This window comes from Canis lupus, chromosome 26 (assembly GCF_048164855.1).
Source record: "Canis lupus baileyi chromosome 26, mCanLup2.hap1, whole genome shotgun sequence".
NCBI classification, from domain to species: domain Eukaryota; kingdom Metazoa; phylum Chordata; class Mammalia; order Carnivora; family Canidae; genus Canis; species Canis lupus.
Window position 1 is genome coordinate 26,315,464 of NC_132863.1, and position 24,935 is coordinate 26,340,398.

At 50.5% G+C, this 24,935-nt stretch overlaps 2 protein-coding genes and 1 long non-coding RNA gene across 5 annotated transcripts; 1 reads left to right on the forward strand and 2 right to left on the reverse strand.

Annotated features, from left to right (window-relative positions):
• The first annotated feature begins 14 nt into the window (after window positions 1-14).
• Window positions 15-2,882, forward strand: LOC140618382 (uncharacterized). Its single transcript, XR_012018527.1, has 2 exons — window positions 15-397; window positions 2,427-2,882. It is a non-coding gene; the product is annotated as an uncharacterized lncRNA (long non-coding RNA).
• EIF6 (eukaryotic translation initiation factor 6) lies at window positions 466-7,285 on the reverse strand. Of its 2 annotated transcripts, none has more exons than XM_072800731.1 (6): window positions 6,999-7,285; window positions 6,504-6,589; window positions 4,064-4,239; window positions 3,337-3,513; window positions 2,732-2,913; window positions 466-747 (listed from the first exon to the last, which is right to left on the reverse strand). In XM_072800731.1, the coding sequence occupies exons 1-6, from the start codon at window positions 7,268-7,270 to the stop codon at window positions 738-740; spliced, it is 903 nt and encodes a 300-aa protein (XP_072656832.1). In that variant the 5' UTR covers window positions 7,271-7,285; the 3' UTR covers window positions 466-737. The 2 variants fall into 2 exon arrangements, with proteins under 2 accessions (XP_072656832.1, XP_072656833.1); XM_072800732.1 differs by having other exon boundaries at window positions 6,729-7,193.
• Window positions 7,286-7,321: 36 nt separating this feature from the next.
• FAM83C (family with sequence similarity 83 member C) lies at window positions 7,322-15,336 on the reverse strand. Of its 2 annotated transcripts, XM_072800719.1 has the most exons (5): window positions 14,553-15,336; window positions 11,984-12,151; window positions 11,647-11,771; window positions 10,995-11,125; window positions 8,225-10,832 (listed from the first exon to the last, which is right to left on the reverse strand). In XM_072800719.1, the coding sequence occupies exons 1-5, from the start codon at window positions 15,063-15,065 to the stop codon at window positions 9,535-9,537; spliced, it is 2,235 nt and encodes a 744-aa protein (XP_072656820.1). In that variant the 5' UTR covers window positions 15,066-15,336; the 3' UTR covers window positions 8,225-9,534. The 2 variants fall into 2 exon arrangements, with proteins under 2 accessions (XP_072656819.1, XP_072656820.1); XM_072800718.1 differs by having other exon boundaries at window positions 7,322-11,125.
• Window positions 15,337-24,935: the final 9,599 nt, after the last annotated feature.

Below are 24,935 nucleotides of genomic sequence, written 5' to 3' on the forward strand. Positions count from 1 at the left end.
ACCAGCCACCAGCCAGCACGGCTCCTCCGTCCCGGGGGCCCCGCCCCGAGACACAAATGACTCATCCGGGCGCTTCCGGCTCCAGACCCACTGGAGCTACTGAAGTAAGTTGTTCAGAGGACGTCCAGGGCACCGGGCGGCCAGGCCGGCAACCTCTCTCCATCTCGGCCCAAGAAGACAAGACTGCCGTGTAGCCCGGTGCCCCAGACTCCCTACAGTTCCTCATCCCGCCCAGAGGAGAGCTGGAACAGATCCCCATCCCTTGAAGCCCAGAAGTATGAGGCTGAAGTTCTGTGGAAAATGAGAGAACTCCAGTGGAGAGTGCTTCTTCTTGCCCTGGGAGGGAGCCACCCATCCTGATCGTGGGGAAAGGAGGGTGGGCGACTGCAACTGAAGGGTGTGTGTGCATCCTACCTACTTTCCCCCAGAACAATGCTACAGAAGGAGGGTTGACCAAACAACACATTCAAGAATAGCCAGAGGCAGCTGCCCTTTAATGGGGGTAGTGCAGGAAACAGAGCAGTCAGGAGCCTTTAAGGCCTGACAGCACAATATGGCAGATTTTTACAGTAACTGTAGGTTCAGGAGATGGGCACAGGTGAAGAGCTGGGCATCCAGCCACTCAGTCACAGTGAGCTCTCTGCCAACTCCCTGTCAGCATCCAAAACAGATTGGGTGGGGCACAGAGGGATTCCAAGTCCAGCGCCACGAGCCCACAGAACAGCATGGAAGGTGACTCAGGTGAGGCTAGAGAGAAGAAGGAACATTGTCAGTAGGTGCTTCTCAGAGCACACCTCACCCTTTATTCTTAAGATGCTTGCCTCCACCCTTACCCCTTTGTTCCAGCTCAGCCCCAAAGAGCCACACTCAGAGCCCCAGATTACGCTGCTTCCTTGAGTTACAATCCAGTGTAGAGCTCTCAGTACTTAAAAACTAAAAGTAACTCCTTCCCCACTCAATTCAGTAATTTAATCAAACTTACTGATCATAAACCAGAACCTCAGGTCAAGTCCAACAAACATCAGAGGAGGCAGTAAGGGGATTCAAAAGAGAAGGGACATGCCCAGACCACAAATCCCCCAGTGGCAGGAATGGGACCAGGACATTCTTCCTGGAGGCAGTAATTATGTGTACAATTATAAAAGAGTATGTATTTCTAATCACCTATCCGACCCAGTCATTGTGAGCTCTCAAATCAATGGGTTCAAAACCAAAGGAGGCCAGTGAGTTTTGGCTCTTCTTTTCCAGTACGCAGTTCTTTACCTTATCTAACTGCATGAGCTAGGACACCAGAATGCTGACCTGTGCTGGGGACTGTGGGCAGTTCTGCCTGACTTTAAGAGCAGTTTCTGAAGCTTCACCATTAAATATGACATTTGCTATAGTTTTTTAGGAGGTACCAAATATGTTGCAGAAATTTTTCTGTTCTTAGCCTGCTAAGAGGTTTTTTGTTTGTTATTTAATTAAATGACTGTGTACAAACTGTCATTGCAAGCTATATTCCACAAGGACAGGGAGGGTATATTTTACTTATCATAACATCGTGCCTGGTACAGATGTTCAAAACAAAGTTACTGAACAAATGAAAAAACTACTGGTACCGCTTTCCTATTCAGACCCTTTCAACTGCTCTCCCAATTCTGATTCCCCATCAGAATCACCCAGAGAAACTTATTAAAATAAACCACACATGGCTGGGTCTCACTCCAGACCTAGGCAATCACTAAGTGAGGAGAGATGCCAGGAATCTACGTTAACAAGTATTGCAACATAGTCTAAAGGTCAAAATCACAGCCCTACAGTCAAAACTTCTTGATGCGGGCATTCAGGGTCTTTGCCACTACAACAGTACAACCTTTCCCCTTCAAACTCCCTAGACTTTCCCATCTCAGGGTCTGTCTGAAGGGCCTCCCCACTGCATCTCTGCGTATTCAAATACAGGCCAAGACTGTATTCCCCCAAGGCCCAGACTAAATGATCTGTCCTCCACAAAACCTTCCAGGATACCAGAGTGTCTCAATGGAGCTTCCTGAGCCACTTAGGGAACAGGGCTCAGTGCACATTAGGTAAATAAATGAATGAAGAACAGTAATTTTGCCTGTGGGTAAGTACAGGGTCTGTTACTGGGTACTTGCTCTACTATGGGGTTTCTATCCTCATAAAGACTCCCTTGATCCTCGGGTGTGGCATGCCTTGACAAGAATAGAATCTTCAATGGGAAGGGTGAATATCCACATCTGCTGCTCCTCTAAAGGAGAAAGAGATTCCAGAGCCTCACACCTGACTCTCCAGGGTTAGGGCTGAAGAACCCACTTTTCCTTAACCCACAAAAATCCAGATGATTGTGATTTTGATGCAATCCCCACCCCCAACAAGTCCCTCAGGGACCCCTCCTTTCCTCTGTAAACAGCCCCTTTCTGTCACAGGCTCTGGGCTGCCGGCTGGGGACAAGACACACAAGCAGACACAAACTACAAAACAATGTGGTGAGAAAATAAGATGGCCCAAAGGGAAGCTCTGCCCAGAGAGGGGACATTAAGCTGAATCTTCAAAGCTGAGGATGACCAGATTTTCTGGCGGTGCTTGCTGACCGTACCCGGTGACTGCTCAGTAGTGTGCGGGTGGGCCCTCCCATAGGAGGAAAACCTACCAGTATGAATGCACTGTGGCTCCCATTCCGGGTGGCATCTCCTTCCCCTACCCTCAAAAGGCAGAAGAGAGGCCCACACACCTGTCAATGAGGGAATCCCGCATGCTGGTAGCGATGGTGCTTGGCTGGGCTTCGTTCAGCTTGAAGACACTCTCCACCACTGACAGCTCTGTGCTGGTTGTGTCCAGGCCACAGAAGGCACACCAGTCATTCACCACCATCCCAGCGGCAATCACCTCGCTGCCTCGGTTCACAGTGCCTGCCTGCCAAGGGATGGCTCGGTGTGGATCATGGCACCAAAAACCAATGTCTTGCCACTCTCTCATGAGGACTCTCCCCCAAAACCTGCTCCCTGACCTGCAGCCCCAACTGCAAATTGTGACAGGTAATAACTCCGATCCTTGGGGATCCCTGGGTGGCGCAGCGGTTTGGCGCCTGCCTTTGGCCCAGGGCACGATCCTGGAGACCCGGGATCGAATCCCACATCGGGCTCCCGGTGCATGGAGCCTGCTTCTCCCTCTGCCTGTGTCTCTGCCTCTCTCTCTCTCTCTGTGACTATCATAAATAAATAAAAATTAAAAAAAATAAAGTTCTTTACTTTAAAAAAAAAAAAAACTCAGATCCTTAACACTTGGGCAAAGGAGCTATCTCAACAGGAGACAGAGGTCAGAGAAAGGAATGCTTACCACAAGAGGAACCTGAAGAAGAGAGGACAGCTCGTCTTGGTCTTCAATTGAAGTCTTGGGATGTACCAGCCCTCCCTGATTGCTGAACACAGAGTAGCTGCCTACTAGCACCTGGTCAGCCACGGTCTGTCTAAAGACTTCCACCTTGAGCACATCAGCCAGGATTTCTTCTGTTTCCTGTTAGCCAAAGGCACGGTACTCAGGACCCGGAACTTGCAGGTCAAGGAACCAGGGCCCTCCATGCTCAGAAGCACCCATGGCCTGACTTCCTAAGCCCCTCACTCCTCTGCTAGGTAGCTGCATATGGAAGCTTCTCACAGAAAAAGGAGGGAATATAGCTTGGAGCAGAGTAGAGACCAGCTACAGAGCCCCCTAATATCTGTGCATGCCCTGAGTACACAGGGGCTGGTCTCTACATCACTCTCTTCCCTTCAACCCACACTCAAGAGTTCAACTGTCAATTATCTCTCTGGCATTGGCTGCAGGATAGGATGGGTCCATCTTCCTGATTCTGAAGGATTAATACCCTCCTCAGCTTCTTTCTGGCACTGACCACACCATGGAAGGCCTCTATCATCACTATCCAGTGAGTGCCTGAAATGCGAGAGCCCAAGTATAAAGACAAACCACAAAAGACACCCCTAAGTCCTGCCTCATAGGCAAGAACAGTGACTAACCATTGACTAGGCTGGACCTCTGAATCCTGGGCCAAATCGGGCTACCTTACCCTGTCCAGGTCTGGGTGGACCAAGGCCACATAGTCGTTGCACGTGGTAACATTGCCTAGGGCTGAGAGCCGCTCCTCCACCCGCCGAATCTGCACTGAGTCTGGGAGACAGTTGCGAATGTGCTGCAGTTCCTGGTCGGTGGTATTGTTGGGCACCAGAAGGCCATGTCTATTCCCTACAGAGATCCAAATTAGGGGTGGGGCAAGGATGGACCACAAATACACATGATGCCTGCTGAACTCTGGGGGCTGAAGATACAATCCAGCCCAGTTAGCTTTCCCAGGAGCTTTAGGCCCAGATCCCGGCCCACCAACCTATTGATCCATGCAACACCCAGGGGGACCAGGAGTTTCACTGGGCAGGCCAGAGAGAGCCCAAGAATCTATCCCACCATACCCCACCCACTTTGCCATCATCAACCAGGGGGAACGAGGACCAGCAAGAAAAATTCTTGGCATTGGTTGTATACTTTGCTACTTAAAAACTGAGGGACACCTGGGTGGCTCAGTGGTTGAGCGTCTGCCTTTAGCTCAGAGTGTGATCCCAGGGTCCCAGGATCGAGTCTGTATCAGGCTTCCCGGAGGGAGCCTGCTTCTCCTTCTCCATCTGCCTATGTCCTGCCTCTCTCTCTGTATCTCTCATGAACAAATAAATAAAATCTTAAAAAAAAAAAAAAAAAATTCAAGTAACACTACATACCTCCCAGAATGGCTAAAATTTTAAAAAGAATGCCAATACTGAGTGTTGGTAAAACTATACAAACAACCAACAGGAGTATAAATTGGTCGACCACTTCAGATAATTATCTAATATCACCTACCATACAGAATATTCACATACCCTGTGACCAAACCATTCCTCTCCTAGGTATTATATATCCAATGGAAACATGTCCATGTGTCACTGAAAGATTTGGCAACACTATTCAGGATAGAACTGAAAACTACCCAAATGCCAACTGTCAACACAATGGATGAATAACTGTGGTATACTTCTACAAAGTGCAATAAGAATGAACAAACTGGGCAGCCCAGGTGGCTCAGCGATTTAGCGCTGCCTTCGGCCCAGGGCCTGATCCTGGAGACCCGGGATCGAGTCCCGTGTCGGGCTCACTGCATGGAGCCTGCTTCTTCCTCTGCCTTTGTCTCTGCCTCTCTCTCTCAGGAATTTATTAAAAAAAAAAAGAAGAAAGAAGAAAGAAAAGAAGAAGAAGAAGAAAGAAGAAGAAGAAAGAAGAAGAAAGAAGAAGAAGAAGAAGAAGAAGAAGAAGAAGAAGAAGAAGAAGAAGAAGAAGAAGAAAGAAGAAGAAAGAAGAAGAAGAAGAAGAAGGAGGAGGAGGAGGAGGAGGAGGAGGAGGAGGAGGAACAACAAACTACAGCGGTGCCTGGGTGGCTCAGGAAGTTAGGCAAATGCCTTAGGCTTGGGTCATGATCTCAGAATCCTGGGATGGAGCCCCACATTGGGCTCCTGGCTCAGCAAGGAGTCTGCTTCTCCTTCTGACCCTCCGCACTCCTGTGCTCTTTCACTCAAATAAAATCTTAAAAAAAAAAAAAAGAACTACAGTTATATTGTGACAATAACTAAACCTCTGCCTACCTCTGCAAGAACATAACTCTGAACTTTTGAACTCTCAGTTACACACATCATTTAAAAAAAAACAAAACAAAAAAAAAAAAAACAAAAAAAACCCACCAAGCAGAAAGTCCAAAGGTCATGATAAGGGACCAGAGTGTTACTCAGAGGCAAAGGTCATCAGGCTTTGATAAAAAATAAAAACAAACTTATATGACCCCGCAATGAGCAGAACTAGCCAGAAGGAGTGACAGGTGACAATAAGGAAATAAGGAGAGACAGTGAGACTGATCCAGCTCAAAGAAAGGACCAAAGGCCAGAGTCAACAGTGATGAGACTGTGGGGAATAGGATAGGGATGCCACTCAGAGAAACGGTAATGAGAATTTAAGATTTAAATGGATAGCTGAAATTCTAGGATGACCCAGAATTTTAGCTTGTCATTTTGTAGTTGCAGAACTGGATCCTCAGAAAGAGGAAGCAACTTGCCCAGAGTCAATGGCAAGGGAGAAATGACATTTCAGTGTTCCCTCAAACTAGGTGTGGAACCTGGTGAGTCACTTGGGTTCTTTGAATCTTAGCTTCATCATTAATCAGATTAGGCAATAATGCCTACCTGCCAGGGTCTTCGTGAAGAAGGAGAGAAATCAAGTGTAAGAGTGAAAACACTTAATGTTATTCTATGATCCAGAAGCCATCTCCAGTGATGGTCCCTCATCTGCTAACACTTAAACTGCGTCTGGCCCAGGTCTGGGGGATTCTCTAGTCACTATCTGGAGATAGTGAATGAAAACCTGGAAATCAAAGGGTCACTCGGGGTCCCCTCCGAGGCTACAATAAAGACTCTCGTAGGCTCCAGTCGGCTTACCCACACACATGCGCCCGATGATGCGGCAGCCGGCAATGGACGCGTGCACCACGGGGATGGTATCGGCGAGCTCACCCTCGAACACACTGTGGGGACATGGACTCAGCGGTCACGGGGCTGGGGGGCGTGAGCCCGCACTCTGCCAGAGCCCCCGACTCCCAGCAACCTCCCTCCCATCCAGCCACCCCGCTGGCCCGCGCGCGGGTCCCGGCGCTCCCGTCGCACCTGTAGAAGTTCTCTGACCCTCCGATGGCCACTAGGCAGTAGGTGTTGGTGAGTTTGGCAAAGCAGCCGATCTCACAGTTGTTCTCGAAAGACGCTCGGACCGCCATGAGGCCTAAGGGGCTGCGGATCCTCTCCCGGCCCCGGATCCGGGTTCCCCGGCCTCGGCCCCTTCGGCCCCGCTGCGACCACGCCCCTCTGGGCCCCTCAAACCTCGGGTCCCGCCCACTGGGCCCTTCTGGGCTCTGTAGCCCCGAATCCTCCGGCCCCTACCACTCGCGACGCGGGGAGCCGGGACCCGTCCCTTCCGGCGTCCCTCCACACCAGCTCGCCAGCCGACGCAGCCCCCGCACGCGGCTACAGCTTCGGCTCGGTCCTGAGCAGGTTTCCGTTTCCGCCTCCGCCCAGGGAGACTTCCGGGAGAGCTCGGCGCCCCGGCCACGCAGGCGGCCACCGTAGCCCCACCCCCTAGGAGGACTCGAAGGTCTCGAGCGGTCGGGTCGGGACCCCACCTCGGCCCCGCCCCAAGCACGCTCTTCATTCATCCATCCCGCGGTTCATTCGTTCATTCATTCGGGAGCTTTTTCGGAGATACAACTGACCGAGACCTGTGGCTGGTTGGATGCGAGGCGTAAGAGAGGAGGAGCCAGGGATGCCCGGCAGATACCTGACGAGTGGATGATGGAGGTATCTGTTGAAGTAAAGGCTAAGAGGAAGGGCAGGGGTGAGGAAGGTGACGTGCCTAGTGTGAGGTGCGAGACAGACGTCGAGGCCAGATCTAGAGCCCAGGGGACAGTAAAGGGCTGATATTTGGGGCCGAAGCCTGGGGTGGACGAGGTCACCCGTGGAGGTGTCTAGTGGGGAGAAATGAGACCAAGACAAAGGCTGGAGAGGAGGCGTGGCCAGTGAAGTAGAAGAAACCAGGCTGAAGAAGGTATTGAAGAGAGGGGAGGACGGATGAAACCGGGTCTTAGGGAGAGGCCAGATGGACAATGGTGTGTTGCCCCTTGCATGTGCTTGATCACATGCACCACTTTCTGCCCCCAAGATAAATGGTGGCAGTCAAGGGACCTGCTCTCATCGATGAGATGAACTTGATCTACATTTTGTATCCACAAAATGCCCCTGGGCCTCTTAGAAAGTCACAATGGGGCAGCCCCTGTGGCTTAGCGGTTTAGCGCCGCCTTCAGCCCGGGGTGTGATCCCGGAGACCCCGGATGGATCGAGTCCCTGCATGGAGCCTGCTTCTCCCTCTGCCTGTGTCTCTGCCTTTCTCTGTGTGTGTGTCTCTCATTAATAAATAAGTTTTTAAAAAACTTTTTTAAAAAGTTACAATGAAGATAGAGGGGTCCTGGAGCCCTTGTCCTCCCCCTAGCCCTTCAGCAGCCATCCACTCTCCCTCAGGGAGCCCTCCATAATTGGACCAAATGGTGCCTTTTCTCCGCCCTCAACATGCAGCTTCAAAACTCCACCTTTTTCAGCACACACCAGGCTGCTGCTAGGTCACAGCATGTCTGCTTTTATTGATTTGTACCGTGTAGATTGTCCCAGGCAGGTGATGAGCTCAGGAAAAGAACATACAACCTGTCAGAGCCTGTGCTTCTAGGGACACTCAGCAAAATGATGATGAGTGTGTGTGCGTGTGCACGCATGCACGTGCACGTGTCAGAGTCTGAGTATCCATGCCCTCTACATCATCCCCAGTTCATCTCAGATCCCCTCCTCCAGTCCTCTCCCTGGCCTCTCTTCATCTGCTTCCCATATGCCAGGAATTCCTCTTCTTCATCTGTCCAATCCTCCCCATACTTCAAGGCCTGCCTCAAAAGCTGCTCACCACTTTGAAACTGCTCACCACTCCACCACCACCACCACTCTCTGCCCTTCTCTACCACCCTGTCACTGATTAGCCTCTGTTGAGATACAGTTCTATCTTGACTTGGTTTATGCTTTTAATCCGTGTCTCCCAGGGACTGCGCCTGATTCACTTATCAGTCCTGTGGTGTGCTCAGTACAGGGCCAGGTACACAGCTAAGATCAAAGAAGACACTGGTTGGTGTGTGCATGCCTCTGTGTTTATGTGTGTGGTTATATACATATTTATTGTTTGTGGATCCTGAGGGTTCTTCAGTGTGCACTGAATGCATATATGTTGTGTAGCCATTCATTTAGTCATATAACATTTATTGAGTATAACTAGAATTCTGAGTGTTATCACATGGACCTTTGTGTACTTAGTGTGTGTCTGTGAGTGTGAACCCTGTCAGTGTATTGTGTAGGCATTTGGGGCATCTCTGTGGTGTATTTTGTGTACATGGGGACATGTGAACTGTTGACAATGGTGTGCAAAAACACAATCTTAAGAGTCAAAGACATGGGTTTGGGCCCTGGCTCTGCCATTGACTTGGATTTGATCCCAAGCAAGTCATCAAACTCTCTGGGCCTCAGCTTCCACATTTATAAAATAGAAAATATAATACCTGTGACCTTAGAAATGTCTACCTAATAGAGGTCTATCTTGTAAGAGGTTGTGAGGACGAAGAATGAGAATTAGCCAGTGTGAAGTGCCCAGCAGTGGCAAATGGTAAATATTGTGGGTTCCATCTGTGTGTGTGTGTGTGTGTGTGTGTGTGTGTGTGTGTGCAGGTGTGTTCATAAGCAAGACTCCTGAGCCCCATGAATGTCTAATATGGGCTTCTAGACACTAAATGCTCCCCATGCAGCCCCTGTTTGAACACCCTAGAGTCTGGAACCTCAGTAAACCTAGAGTCCAAGTAGATGGAAGAAGGATATGTCCCTGCTGGGAGCAGGACTAGGACTCAAAGCGGCTTCGGAGCAGCTTGAACTTGGATTTGTTGTACTTAGTGATGAGGTCCAGTTTGCTGTGGCCCAGGGTCAGCCGCTTCTCATCCCCAAATGGGCCATTGTTACTGCCATTGTGATGTCCACCTGTGGGGCCCTCAGGGAGGCCAGGCTCAGGTCTTTGCCTAGTGCCCTGCAACTGATGATACTTGGTGATGAGGTCCAGCTTGCTGTGGCCCAAGGTCAGCCGCTTCTCATCCCCAAATGGGCCATTGTTACTGCCATTGTGATGTCCACCTGTGGGGCCCTCAGGGAGGCCAGGCTCAGGTCTTTGCCTAGTGCCCTGCAACTGATGATACTTGGTGATGAGGTCCAGCTTGCTGTGGCCCAAGGTCAGCCGCTTCTCATCCCCAGAGCCTACTCCAGCCTTTCGAGCAGGACTTGGTATGGGGAGACCACTGGGCCCAGGCCCCTCGCCTCGGAATGGGCCAAACTTTGTGATGAGGTCCAGCTGGCTGTGGCCCAGGGTCCGTCGTTGCTCATCTTGACCCTGCTTGCCAGCCCTAGCTGAGGAGTTGGCTCCAGGGGATGCTCTGGAGCCCCCAGCCTTGGGGTACTGTACCAGGAGGTCCATTTGGCCATGACTGTGCTTTGAGGACAGCCTCTTATCCTCTGGAGTTTGATTGCCAGGTCTGGGGGAACCTGACTCAGAGATACTCCCAGCACCCTGGGACTGGGGCAGGAGATCCAGCTGGTTGTGTCTCTGGTTTGGGGACAACCTCCTGTCCTCTGGGGCCTGCTCTCTAGGCCAGAGGGAGTCTGAGTTGGGGTTAACCCCAGAATCAGGGTCTCCAGCTTCTCTGGCTCTGGGGAAGGGGACAAGGAGATCCAATTGGCTATGGCTCTGACTCAAAGACACCTTCTTCTCCTGCACTGTCTCCAGGGTTGTGCTAGGTACCCAGCGATCTCGTTGGGGGTTAGACTCCTGGCTTCCCAGAAGCCCATTCTCTGGGACCCGGGACAGGGTGGCAACACCCTGGGGGAAGGGGAGGAGAGGGCGTTGGCGAGCAAGCAGAGGTGACCCCACTGCTAGGGTCAAGGGGCTGTGACCATTGTGGTTGAGGGCAGGAGAGGACTGTGACCATGGGGATGCCCCCAGCTTGCCTAGATTGGATCTGTAGGGCCCCAGTAGGGAGGCATGCTTCGGGTCTGACAGCTGGCGTTGCAGAGAGGTCTGGCCACTGGCCTCAAGGCGGGCAGGGTTCAGGGATGAGGACCCCCTACCCGTATCACTGAGGCCACTACCACCTGGTGGAGCGAGATAAGAAGAGTGGCCCATTAGAGGTGAGCGTTTGATGCTGCTGAGGCTGATGCTGGAGGGTGAGGATGAGGGGGGGCTTGGCACACCGGGCCCAAATCCCAAGGCCACTGGAGGAGGACACAGTACCCTAGGAGATACAAGATCCTCACCACCACAGAAGCCCTCCACAGGCCGAGACTCGGCATACAGACAGCGGAACTCCCGGTCAAAGTCTTCCACGATGCGGCCCCTTAGCTGCAGCACCATGCTAGTGTGGGCCTGGCTGCAAAGCCAGGTGAAGCTGGGGGCAGAGGGTCAGGGTCAGAAGGCAAAGTGCAGGACCCTGGGGCTATTCAGAGGTCACAACCACGGGAGCATACCAAGACAACTCCACCACCATGAGGACCCAAGTGAGGGGGGTGCGGGGTGGGGGGGGGGCAGTGGAGAGCCCTGACTTCAGAGTCTGTGCTTGTCCAAGCTCAGCTCAGAGGACTTGGGTCCATGGTTTCCCATCTCAGGGCTTCAACTTGCTCATCTATAAAGTGGACCGGGGGCAAGATTCCCCAAAGTCCCTCAAGTTCTCAGGTGCCATAGGCATTTTCTATGCCAAAGGCATTAAAGCAATCCTTCCACAGAACTCCTCCAGGGCCCTGCCTGGGGCTGTCTTGTTTCCCACACTATCCCTTGAGCCCTGCACAGTGCCTGGCACGTGGCAGGTGCTCAGTCCCTGTTGGAAGGGATGGGTGGATGGAGGCAAGTTCAAGCTGCCAGATCCCAGGTGCCCTCACCAGCTGGTGGCAGCCCCTTGTCCCACATGCTCACCTGTAGTTGCCTGCCACCACCTGCTCGCAGTCGATGACAACAAACTTCTCCAGGGCTTGCCCTGTGAAGCGGCGGCCTGCCTTGCTGCAGTACGTGTCCCCACACGTGCTCCGCACACGCATATTCTGGGCCAAGGAGAAAGGGAAGTTGGGTGGTGACCTTGAGAGAATGGGGCTCAAGCCATGTCCAAATCCCATGCAGTCTCTAACTTTGTTAAACAGCTAAAGGAACTCAGCTGCCCACTCCCATCGACCCCCAATGCTTCCTGGGCACCTGACTCTTCTGCCCTCCCTGATCCCCGCCCCACTCCCTTGTTACTGCCCCGTCCCTCACTAACCGGCAGGTGTCCCCCATTGAGATCCATCTTGTAGCACATCTCCAGGAAGTGCCTTAGGTGCTCCTGAGCCAGAAGCAGGTAGACGGGGACACCACGCCGGCTCGAGGCCTCCATGAGGTCACACAGAAGCTCCATGTCAGTGAATACATCCATCACCACAGCTATCACCTGGGGGACGTAGGGGAAACTCAGCCCTGCCCGGGACATTGCCCAGGGGTAGGAGCTGGGGTCCCAGGAAAAGAGACCTGGGCTTAAAATCAGAAGGCTGGAGCCTATGAGAACATCTGGACTGGAAGGGCTTTTAGCAATAACCTAGCTCAGGGGTTCTTAATTTAGACACAGGGAGATTCCACTGTCTTGAACACCCAGGATATGTTTGAAAGTTTCAGTGTGCATATTTTTGAGGACAGAGTGTTTATCTGTCACGAGCTTCTCAAAGATATCTGTGGATAGACTGAGGCCCAGGGTGGGAAGGGAGTCAGAGCAGAAGCCAGACCCCGATTCCCAGCGCAGGCCCTCATACTCTCCCACTAGTTCCAGTCCTACTCTGTCAGAGGTTCCTTCCTCAAGAATTGGAGCTACAAGCCAGTTATTGGGATCCTCAAACCCTCTGCTAGACCTGCCTCAGTTTCCCTGTGAAGCTGCAGAGGTCTGGTGTGGTATCTTATACCCACAGACTCCCTCACTTCCATCCACGACAGGTGGAACCCAGTTTTCTGCTCAGTTGTGGGGCTGGGGCTTGTGGTCTCCTCATATAATGGGCTGCCTCAGAGAAGCCCTGAAAAACTCCTCCCACTGTCAAGCCCCCAACTGCTCCTTCTTTCCCTTGCATATATGTGCTGTAAGAACCGCCTCTCCTGGGATCCCTGGGTGGCGCAGCGGTTTGGCGCCTGCCTTTGGCCCAGGGCGCGATCCTGGAGACCCGGGATCGAATCCCACGTCGGGCTCCCGGTGCATGGAGCCTGCTTCTCCCTCTGCCTGTGTCTCTGCCCCCCCCCCTCTCTCTCTCTCTCCGTGACTATCATAAATAAATTAAATTAAAAAAAAAAAAAAAAAAGAACCGCCTCTCCTTATCCAGGCTGAGAGGCAAGAGGTACAAGGCAAAGCACTCCAGTTCTGGAGCCAGACAGAATGGGGTTCGAATCTGCACTCTGCTATTTCCTAGTGATGTGGCCCAGGGTGAGTGGCTTTACCTCTGCAGGCCTCAATCTCTTCATCTGTTAAATGAGGACAATGATACCTATATGTCCTCATTCTGTGATTAGATGTGAAAATACTCAACACATGACAGGCACTCAATAAATGTTCCTTTCCTCCTGCCTGCTTAACAAACAAGGATATTGGCTCACAGGAAAAGGAAGTACTTCCCAAGGTCACTCTGAGAGTCAGTGGCAGCCCAGAGTGGAAGCATGGCTCCTGGCCCAGGGGGTGGTGGTGGGGTCTAGATGGGAATAAGGAGGCAAAGTGCAGGTATAGTATAGTGGAGGATGCCCTATTCCTTGGCACAGGCCTGGCCAGGAACAGGGGGAACAAGGTCAGGCAGGAAACATCAAAGGGGCAGGAGTGATGACAGCAGCCACCTCACTAATAACCGCATTCCCAGTGCCAATCAGGCCTGGCCCTCCCCTGCCTGGGGCACAGGCAGGTTTACCAGGGAGGCTCTGGAGGTACCCGTGAGATCGCAGCATGCTGGCTCCTGATCTCTGCAGCAGGCACCCTCTGGGTTGCTCTCCCAGACAAAGACACTGAGTCTAACTCACCTCAAATCCTTCCTGGGGTCATCTGATCCATACCCTGCCTCTTGAGTCAGAGATCAGGGTTCAGGAACAGAGCTGTGTTAGTCTGTGGCTGGAGACTTCCCAGGTACTGACCACCTGTACCAGCTCTCCTGCGTCTCTTTCTCCTGAGCCCCTACTCCCCATCCTTGAGCCCAGAAGCCTTCATTCCCCTTCCCTTTTGGTGCAAAACTAAAAGCCCAGCCCTCAAATGCCATGCTGAGCCCAGGCACCAGTGCCCTTTTCCTGCTTCAGGCCCAGCTGGAGATGCAGTAGGCAAGGGGTGAGGTGCGGCTGGGAACATGCACCAGGAGGCAGGGCCGAACATGCGCCCAGCCCTGAGTCAGGGCCCCTTTCTCTCCCCCTGAGCTCTATTTCACCTACTGACTGGACATACCTGAGCAAGTTCTAGCCTCTCTCTGGCCTCAGTTTCCTCCCCTGCAAGTCAAGGAAGTGACTCAAATGTTCACCAAGGTTGGAGTTCTTAGTCTGGGATCATAAACCTTTTTGAGAATCTCATGAAGGCCATGGACCCTCTCCCAAGAAAGATACTGAAGATCCTTCCCTGCCATATGCACAATTTTGCATGCATTTCTGTGGTGTTTGTAGACTAATGTTCTTGAGTGTCAAGGGGTTACCAAGGTAAATAAAATACACACCTACCCTCCAGGGCAGAGGTTCTACTCCCAATGCTGCCGCTAAACTGCTGTATGGCCTTGGGTTGGTCCCCTTCCCTCCATGGGCTTCAGTTTCCACATCTGTGAAATGAATGCTTGAAGAGATAAAGTCCTTACCGTGCGGGCCTGGCTGAAGAGAAAACGCAGAAGGTCCTTGATGTTCTTGGCCTTGTCCCGCTGGAAGTGGACAACAGCCTGGGTGGGGCTGAAGCCCGTGGCCTGTGGAACCTCAGGCCAGCCCAAGTCCAGGTCCGGGGGCTCTATGTCGGAGGCCATGGGAAAGTAAGTGCCTGAAGTGACTTCAGAGAGCAGGCTGAGGCGGTCAGGCCCTGAGCCGTCCAATCCCTGGGCCTCATTGAGCTCAGGGCTCCCATGCACATGGCTGGTCATGTAGTCCACATCCAGAGCACTCAGGAAGGGCAGCTCCCGCTCCTCAGAGATGACCTGCAGGTAGGCAGCTTTGCCCCGCTCCAGGAGGGCATCAGCTGCCAGCCTAGCAGCCTCACTGTGCTGGAGTACCAATGGTGAGGCCTCCCGCCACCATGGCCTCTTTAGCTCCTCCACCCGGCCCCTCAGGGGTCCTGCCATGCCCTGGGCTCCCAAGTCCCCCGGCCCTAGGCTTCCAAACATGCCTGCCCACCTGGCTGTCCTCACCCTCCCGCAGGCTCCATGGCCTGCACCCTAGGGTTGGCTGTAGTAGGAGAGACACCAGTAGAACCACCGTCTGCCTGCCTACCGGCCCTGAATGTGCCAGGGCCCCCAACCTGTTGCCACCCTAAGTCAGAGCCATGCTCCGCCCCATTGCCCCTGGCCTCTAGAACTTGTCAGGTCAGCCTCACCTGTCTGCCTGCTGTTGAGACTCGCCCGCCCAGGGAAATGGTGGTGCTAGGCCCTTAGCACACACTCTTGCCCCCACCCCCCACCCTGCCCCACCCCAGTATCACCTGCCCCATCCCCACCAGGCTTGGAACAAGTTCCCTCCAAACCCTGACCTTCCAGAGCCCCCATGGAGGTTGGGTTATGGTCCAGAGGGACCCAGGCCTGCTCAGGGACACAAATGCACACACACACACACACACACACACACACACAAGTATGCACACACATACACACCAGAGTGGATAAATGACTCAAGACATGGGAGATAAAGATGTGAAAACACAAGCAGACAGGCTGACATACTGACAGTTGACACATAGACATAGAGCATAGGCTGACATATGCAGACCACACATTTTGATTAAATTCATGTAAGCAGATTCAAATGCTAATTCAGAGACTAACCATAACCCCAAACCATGGTGGATATCACAAACCTTGGCACAACCTGCACACAGGCCCTAAGTAAGAACTCAACAGAGTGTCACACAGAACTGTCAAGGACATCATCACCTATCTGACCCCATCTGGGCCTCTCTGCTCCCATAGTGGCTCTGCCACTCTCTACCTCCATAACTGACACAGTTCCCTGCCCAAGCCCCACCCTGGCTCTGAGGCCATCCTCCAAGGATCTAGAGCAGTGGCTTTCACCCTAGGCCCCGAGAATAGCCGGGAAGAGTTAAAATGCAGATCTCCAGGCTCCACGCATCTGAGATTCAAATCCAGAAAGTCTGAGTAGGTTTCTGGACCCTGCTTTTTATACATACCCCAGTGCACAGGGGGCAGTGGGCCAAGGCCCACCCCGGAGAAATGCTGTTCCAGATAGCTATGTTTCTAACACCTTCAACTCCAGGGAAGCTCTTGGCCTTGTGTGGGCCACACCGCAGCCTTCCTCCCCAACTCAGGGGCTGAGTATTAAATGTTAGTAAGAAAGGTTTCAGAGGATGTAGGGGCCACACTGCAAGGTCAGAAGGCAAAAAGAGCAGGCAGGTTTCTGTTCTTTGCCTCCAAGAAAGGCCACAGTTGCAGAGTACTCAGTAGCATAAGTAAAAGCATTTGTTCTGGAGAAGAGAGGTCAGCGGATGGCAGTTAGTTAGGGAGGCAGGCCAGGTAGAAGTGGTCACAATGGTGCACAGTGCCAGCTCAAGGTGTTCCTCTTCTAAGGAGAAACGAGCTCTGATGAGGATGGCCTGGAGAGCAGGAGACCAAAGACCATGTCTCACAACCTTGTATCATACTGATTGCACTTGCTTTATGTGGTCTGTGATCATGTTCAGACCAAACACAGGTCCTATGTCCACAGAGCTTCACACAGGGCCTAACACATTCATGGCAGGGGGCAGAGGGATTTAGGGGTTCCCATGTTGAGCTGGGTCCTGGGACCAAAGATGAATGGGACTGGTGCTTTGTCTTTGAGGAGCCTAGAAGTGAGGAGTCCAGGGGTCAGGGTAAGGCCAAAAGGTGAAATGCTGGGCCATTCTATTGCATTCCAGGGGCAGGGGCAGAAATTAGAACACTGGGTACTCTAAAGAGGCCCTTCCCTAGGGGAGGGGAGGCTGCATGAGGGGCAGGAGGTTGAATAAGCAGAGCCAGACTGTGGGAGGGTAATGAGCTGTGGGGATATCCAAGGAGGCAGGGCCTTCATTAGGGCCTTATCTCCAGATTTGTTTAGCGGGAGAACCAGGGCCTTATCTGGGTTGGAGATGTGCTCCTGGGAGGGGAGGCAGCATGTTTCCTGCGTTGTTGTGTTCCTGTTTGTCCCTCAGTATTTACACATCTATCTGATGATACATATTTTTGGCTATCTTTTTAAAAATCATTTTTAATTGTGGTAAAATACATATAAAGTTTACCATCTTAACCATTTTTAAGTATACAGTTCAGTATAATTAAGTACATTCATATTGTTGTGCAACAATCACCACCATCCATCTCCAGAACTTTTTCATCTTCCTCAGTCGAAACTCTGTACCCTTAATTAAACAACAGCTCTCCCCCAGCCTCTTGTAACCACCATTCTACTTTCTGACTCTATAAATATGACCACTCTAAGCATCTCATGTAAGTGGAATCAAACAGTATTCGTCTTTTAATGACTAGCATGTTTTACTTAGCACAGTGTCCTCCAGGTTCATCCATGTGGGAGCATGAGTGAGAATTTCCTTCCTTTTTAAGGCTGAATATTCTATTGTGTGTATATACCCCATTGCTTATCCATTCTTCCACTGATGGACACTTGGGTTGTTTCCACTTTTTGGCTATTGTGAATAATACTGCTTAAACAGGAGTGTACAATTTGGCTCTAGATTTTTTTATATTTCTCTCCATGCCCACTTTGTATTAGATTCTCTAAGATCTTTTTTTAAAGATTGATTGATTGATTGATTGATTCATGAGAACCACAGAGAGAGAGAGAGAGAGGCAGAGACACAGGCAGAGGGAGAAGCAGGCTCCATGCAAGGAGCCTGATGTGGGACTCGATCCCGGGTCTCCAGGATCACACCCTGGGCTGCAGGCGGCGCTAAACTGCTGCACCACTGAGGCTGCAGATTCTCTAAGATTTTATTTGAGAGAGAGCACACATAGGGGGAAAGGACAGAGAGAGAGGGACAAGCAGACGCCTCACTGAGCAGAGAGCCTGATGCAGGGCTTGATCCTAGGACCCCAGGATCATGACCTGAGCTGAGGGCAGACACTTAACCAACTGAGCTACCCAGGTGCCCCCTTTTTTAAGTAAGTTCTACACCAGTGTGGGACTTGAACTCACAACCCTGAGATCAGGAATCGCATGCTCTACCAACTGAGTTAGCCAGGCACTTCTAGATTCTATTTTTGGAAGAAAACAACAACACTGAATACTAGTAATTTCATATGGCTCAACTCAATGTACCTACACATGCCCATGCAGAACTACCTGTGCATGTAGGTACATGAACATACTATCTGTGATGTTTGTATGTCTGCCTGGCTGTCTAAATAATCATATATCAGTGTATGCTTACCAAAGTATGCATGTGTCTAGGTGTACTTGTGTGCATGTCTGGGTACAGATCTATTTGTGTGCATGAGTGTCTGGGCAGCCTCGGGAGTGTCTGGGCAGCCTCGGAAGTCTCTGACCTTAACTCTGGAGTGCAGTACTGGGTGTGTATACAAGATCAACTGAGGAAGCAGGGATGGGCAGACTGAACTGAAGTGGAAAAGGCTCTAAGGTATCCCTGATGTCCTGATCACAAAAGTGTGTAAATCAAATCAAATTCCCCAGGTTGCAAGACTGGCTGCCCCTTCTATGGGCTGAACGGGTAAAGGGCAATCCAAGGCCAATACAAACAACCGATGTATCCTGGCCTTGGGGCTGGGCCTAGGGGTGGAGACCCAGTGCGATAGGAGCCATACAGATAGCAAAGCCCAGCCCCTCACTTCAGTGTGTTGGCACAGGCCCCTTAATAACTGTTATTAAAAGGAAGAAAGATGTCATGTCCAGGAGATGTGTCAGCGCCTGCTTGGCATCATTCTGCCATCCTGGGGGGCACTTAGCCCTGTCTGTTGTCTCTTATAAGCCAAGTGGTACCTGGGCAGGTGACTGTCATGTGGGGACAGTAGGAGCAAAGGTTGAGCTGCAGCCCCTCAGTTGCAGGCTGCTCTGATGCCAACACTGCCACACACCTTTTATGTGGCACTTCTGGGTCAGGGGAGACAATACTCCTGGGAGGAGCAGCCAGGGGTAGTAGGAGAGCCAGGGTATACCCAATCCTTTAAATCAAGGTGAAGTGACATATGACCTAGAGACACTGGAAGAAGCAGTGAATGTTCCCAGTGCTGGCGATCAAAGGATGAGAAAGACTTACGGGTGTGCAAAATGGCAAGCAGGGTATTCCCAGCGGGAGGACTAGAAGGCTGAGGCTGTGACTATCGAAGGAAGATGGGGGCTGTGGCGCAGAGGAAGAACTGGTGGAAAGGCCATCTGGAGCCACACTGGAGAGGGCCTTGCTAAGTTGCTGGTTCTTGTTGTACGGACGACAGCACAAGGTTGGCAAGATTCCTAGAGCAGTGTTTTAGGGTAACTTAGGAAGCAACCCTCCCCCCACCTCCCAGGGGGAGAGGCCCAAAGCACTAGACTCCTAGAAACAACCCAGATGGGTGTGGTTCAGTTCTTGAGCACCCACACAGGCCTTCAGGAGGTCCCACTGGCTCTGTGACTTAATGGGTAAATTCAACAGTCAAGTCACAGTGGCTTAATCTGTAAAATGGGACCAACATCATTTCCTTCACCAGGTTTTTATAAGGAATAAATGGGCTATTCTATGGCAAGTGCCTGACTGAGAGGAACAGTAGTTTAGTACATGCTGGATTCTAGAGCTTTCTCAAGCACAAAAGGGCAGGGGCTCGGTGACACTGAAGACAAATGAACCAGCAAGGGAAGCTCTCCTCAGTCAGTCTTGGGCCCTTTCTAGACCAAAGGCTGGCCCTGAATGTGAACATGGCCCTCCGGTTGTGTCAGTGGACTGTGGCTCTGAGATTTGGCCTCTTATTTCAGCTCATAGGAGGCAATGGCCTCTCCTCACCTCCACACACAGGTGAGCCTTCTGGCAGGCAGACCACAAGAATAAGAATTTGAGCATTCTATTTTGGAAAGCTGGCTGTTTATCACAGACACTGTGATGATGGGGTTTCCCTTCACTCAACCTCCCTTCTACCCATTCATCCACCTCATTCCATCTAATGGTGGGAGATTTGTCCTCACTAATGTTTCCATACAGGAAGGGAATTCCCACTCTACTTTCCTTCAGGGTGAAATGTGAGACCACCCCCCTCTTTTCTCTTCACTCACCCTTCCTTTCCAAGGAAGGAGGCTTGTCTGATTGGTGGCTTAGGAGGAGCTGGGCTGAATCTTTCCACCGACCTCCCTCTCTTTTTTGGTTCTGTTGTAGCAAAGGTAGCATATTCTTCATTGATCTACATGGTAAACTTCCAGATAAAGTTCTGCCCCTGTACCAGGGAGTGAGAGGTCTGCTCTTTTTGGGGGTGGAGGTCAGCATGGTTAGTTTTAGGAGATTATTTTTTTTAAAGATTTATTTATTCATTTTAGAGAAAGAGAGTGCATATGTACCAGAGCCAGGGGAGGGACAGATAGAGAGGAAGGAGAGAAGCAGACTCCCAGCTGAGTGTGGAGCCTGATGTGGGCTCAATCGCGCAACCCCGAGATCGTGACCTGAGCTGAAATCGAGTCAGATGCTCAACCGACTGAGCCACCCAGGTGCCCCACGTTTTAGATCATTAACAAGCACATTTGGCCACATTCTCTAATCAGCTTTGTCAGAAATACTGGTAAAACCACTTTTTCATGTCTGTCTTTTATGTCTTATTTCTCAATTTATTTTGAACTGAGAGAAGGAGGAATTATCTGGTGATCTCTTAAGCCCCCAACATAATTGGTCCAGCTACCTCACCCTCCCCAACCTATCCAGCACCCCCCCCCCCCAGTCCATCCAGTTTACCCAACATGTATTTAATGCCTCCTTTAGGCCAGGACTGTGGTCACAAAAATGAGTAAGACTTGGTCTCTGCCCTGGAGGAACTCGCAGTTTAGTGGGGAAGGCAGACTCATAAATAATTATAAGCCACAGGTTAAACCAACGTATAAACCAAGTGCTTTGGGGTTTAGAGCTCATGACCCAATCTGGAACCTTAGAGGAACCATGTCTCCATTCCCCTGTCCCCAACTAGTGTACAGCCCTGAGGCAGGCTTTTTCTCAAATGGTGACTGGGAGGTGAAGGAGCCATTTCTGGTCACAAGGAGAGATAAAACTAGGAAAGAAACAAGCCAGCAAGACCTATGGTTCTGGTTTGCAACTGTGAAACCTTGAGTCAGCCTCTCAGGACCTCAGCCTCTCATGTGTAAAGTAAGAAGGCTGAGTTGGAGGTCACCAAGTCTCTTCTAGCACTCACATATTCCATTACCTTTTGTTTTTTTCCCCCATCACTTCTTAACATTACAAGTCAGTACTTGAAGCCTCCCTTCCTGGGACTTCTCCAGTTAGGATCTCTAGGACCTGACCTGTAATGTCAGGTCCTAGGCTCACCAGCATGGCTCAGGGGAAGTCTCCTGGAAGCCACAGATGACTTGTGATGGGTGGTTAACACTGGAGCAAGGGTGAGTGGGTAGAGGATCATGGCTGGGGGGCCTGGGGTCTGGTTTACCCCTCCCTAAGGCCAAACCCAGTGGTGGGGGTGGGCAAGCCATAGTGGGATGCTGTGGGAAGGCTAGAAGTGGATAGAAACAGGGCAACAAGTACAGGAGGACTGCTCCCAAGGGAAGAGTTCAAACATTTTGTGACTATCTCATTCTCTGTCCACAAACTTGCCAGGCTCCCCCCTTCCTTTCCCCTTCACCCCAACAGCTGATAACTCTAGGTTTCCTGGGCACCGAGACCAGAAAGGGCTGGCCTTTCCCTCTCAGCCCTCACCTCAGAAACCCCTTGTCCCCGTCTATATTCCAATATCTGGTTTCAGAAAAGAGTTCCCTCCTCCCCTCCAAAGGCAGGCCCTTGCTCTCAAGACCAGGCTCCCATGTCCAGAGGGATCTAATAATTCCTAACATTTACAAGAAGTTTCCTACTTAACATGAAAAAAAAAAAAAAAAAAGGAAGTTTCCTACTCCACTGAGTGCTTTACATTTAATCAGGCTCCCTCTCACCCCCATGTGCATCTTCAGCTTTTTTCTGTGCTGAAAACACCTTAGTTCTTACCCTATTCTTTTCTGTGCTGAAAACACCTTCTTACCTACTCTCCTAACTCCTGCCCAATTTTTCTCCATTTCTCTTCAGCTAGCCACATACCAAGATATCACAGCTGCTGCCATACCCTTTCTTAACTCTTCATAATCTCTAAAGCCCTTAAGCCTCATTCACTTACTCCCTGGCCCCTACTCTGCAGGATGCAGCATTAAGAACCTCCTCCTTCTAGAAGCTCTCCTCTCCCCTGACTTCTCCTCCAGCCTCTACTTCCTACCATAGTTCCTACTTTTCCTACTCCTCCCTCCCCAACACTTGCTGCCACCTGCCCCACCCCACCCCACCCTGGAATGCTTTCTCCCACACCCACCCCAGTCGCTGACTGGTAGTGGGTCATTTCACTCCCTACATTTCACCTCTGGAAGCTCATCCATTTTCATGATTTCAAGTGCCCCTTCTACACTACACCCAAGACAAGACCAAAGCCCTTAAAGACCCCTCCCTCCTAATCATCCCCTGAAGTCCAGTCCCTCTCTTGCCTTCCCTGGAGCACCTTCCACCAGACTGGCTCCCATACAGATATAACCTACATACACCAAAAGCAATGGAGTAGGGTTCAAAAGACAGGAGATTGTTTGGCTTTGCCACAGGGTCACCTTGCATCAATTTGTGGCTGCTTATCAGTGGACCTGTCCTCCTATTGCATGATGGGGCAATAATCCCTGCCCTGTCTATCCCATAATATAATTAGCACTTGGAAGAAAAAAAAAAAAAAAAACACTACAGAGGATTCTTCTCTTTGAGCTTCCCTCTTCTGCCTGACTTCGCCATCCCCTGTTCCCAGGAGAGCTCTAGGCTGCTCTCTTCAGGCTCCACATGCCAGGAGGCATCAAGTCTTCATGATTTCTCTGAAACACCTCTGGGGTTTGAGCTTCCCTTTGAATCCCTACAATCACCCCCCAGGCTCCCAAACCTAGATGGCTAGTTCTTGACTGAGCCAATCTACCTTGCACACTGCTGTACATCTTCACTCCCAGAGGGTCACAGTCCTTACCCAGAATGCCTACCAGGTGCAGCATTACCCAGGCTGTCCCCCACTAGGCTCTCTGCAACCTTTATCTGCCTTTAACAAACCACTCAGCTGGTCCACTTGAGTCTGAAGAAGCTTCCTATTCCGTGCCTTCCTCTAGGTAGCTCATTTCCTGTTTTTCTTTCCACCTTCCTAAACTTTGTCCCTCCTTTTATGTCCTGAGTCCCTTCAGGGCTTTTCTGATGTCTAACCCCCTTGTTCTGATTTTTCCTGTTAGTTTGGGAATCTGTCCACACAAGCCCATGCAGCTGGAATATCAATTAAGGCTTCCTATTACTTTTTAACTGTGGCACAACGGCCCCTTTCCCCATCTGGTACTTCTCTAAAACTAAATGCATCGGACTTGGTCTCAGAACCACTTGAGTCTGCATGCAGAGTCAGTTTGGGCCACCCTGAGCTTCATGTAGTTTCCCTCAATGGTAACAGGAATTTAATACCACCACACAGATTTGTCACTGAAGATTAAGAGATAGCAAGTAAAAATACTAAGCAGTGTCTAATACAGAACAGAAACGCAAAAAAAAAAAAAAAAATCCAGCTGAACTGGGGCCTTGGCTTTAATCTCAGCTTGATGTAAGAAACAGCAATTACTTACAGTTCTCAAACTTTTGGGCAAAACTGCAATCTTAGAGGTACTATTCACTGCATTGTTCAGTGTATCTCATTTAAAACCCCTGTAATATATTCTTCTCTGAAACATTTCTTTCTTCTGATGAATAAGTATACTTCCTTTTATGTAACAAGATACTTAGAACCTTGACTCCCATTTCTGTCTTTGGCTCCCAGGAAACTCAGAGCAAGGTTTTACACTCAGTTGCAGATTTCCTCACTGGCCTGTGGGGGGCAGTGTGGGATGGGGAGAGAGCAAGGGCCCCGGGGTTGGAAGATGGAAACTGGGGCACTCTGAGCCGGTTCTTCCTGTGCCCAGATGACGTGAGCCTTAGTCCCTCACCCATGGAAAAGCGGTAAGAACGATGAGGATACCTATTTTACAGGACTGCTGTGAGACAATGTGTTAAAACTACTTTATAAATTACCCCAAAAATCCTGTGAAAGTTGGTTATTAGCAGTATAGGTTTTCTGACATGATTACTTCTCTCCCCACTTCCTAATACTTGCATCTTATCTTTTAAATTGTTTTTTTTTTTTAAGATTTATTTATTTTTATTTATGATAGACACAGAGAGAAAGAGAGAGGCAGAGACACAGGAGGAGGGAGAAGCAGGCTCCATGCCGAGAGCCTGACGCGGGACTCGATCCCAGGACTCCAGGATCACGCCCTGGGCCAAAGGCAGGCGCCAAACCGCTGAGCCACCCAGGGATCCCCTTAAATTTTGTTTTAATCACTTTGCAGTTTTATTAGAATGGTGTCTTTTAATTTGCTGTGATCCTTTATGGACGTATACAGAATATAAATAAATTACAATTATTTCTAAAGAGCAATCTCCCTGAGAGCAAGAAATATCCTTCACTTGTTTTGTATAATAACAACTTACAGTAGAAATATATGTAGCTAGAGGGGCACCTTGCTGGCCCAGGCAGTGGAGCATGTGACTCGTGACTCTTGGTCTCAGGGTCGCCGAGTTCAACCCCCATGTTGGTGTAAAGACTACTTAAAAAAAGAGAGAGTGAAAGAAAAAAGCAGCTACAGAATGAACATTTAGCTTTCATTTCTATGCAAAGGTCAATGGAGGTACTTCATACTGAACTGCTAAAATAAGCTGAACTATAGGTCAGAGAATGATCCAGAAAGGGATTTTTTCATAGGGCTTGTACTGATAATGACTGATGATCTAATTA

Bases quoted from the DNA above. Each gene is read 5' to 3' on its own strand.
- FAM83C (XM_072800718.1), bottom strand. From the start codon at position 15,065: ATGTTTGGAAGCCTAGGGCCGGGGGACTTGGGAGCCCAGGGCATGGCA. The intron at 11,772-11,983 runs GTTAGTGAGGGA...TCCTTGGCCCAG, and splicing joins TCAATGGGGGACACCTGCCG to AATATGCGTGTGCGGAGCAC. The intron at 11,126-11,646 runs GTGAGCATGTGG...CTCTGCCCCCAG, and splicing joins GTGGTGGCAGGCAACTACAG to CTTCACCTGGCTTTGCAGCC.
- EIF6 (XM_072800731.1), bottom strand. From the start codon at position 7,270: ATGAATGAAGAGCGTGCTTGGGGCGGGGCCGAGGTGGGGTCCCGACCC. The intron at 6,590-6,998 runs GTAGGGGCCGGA...ATGTCCCCACAG, and splicing joins GGCTCCCCGCGTCGCGAGTG to TGTGTTCGAGGGTGAGCTCG. The intron at 2,914-3,336 runs GTAAGCATTCCT...ATCCCTTGGCAG, and splicing joins TTCTTCAGGTTCCTCTTGTG to GCAGGCACTGTGAACCGAGG.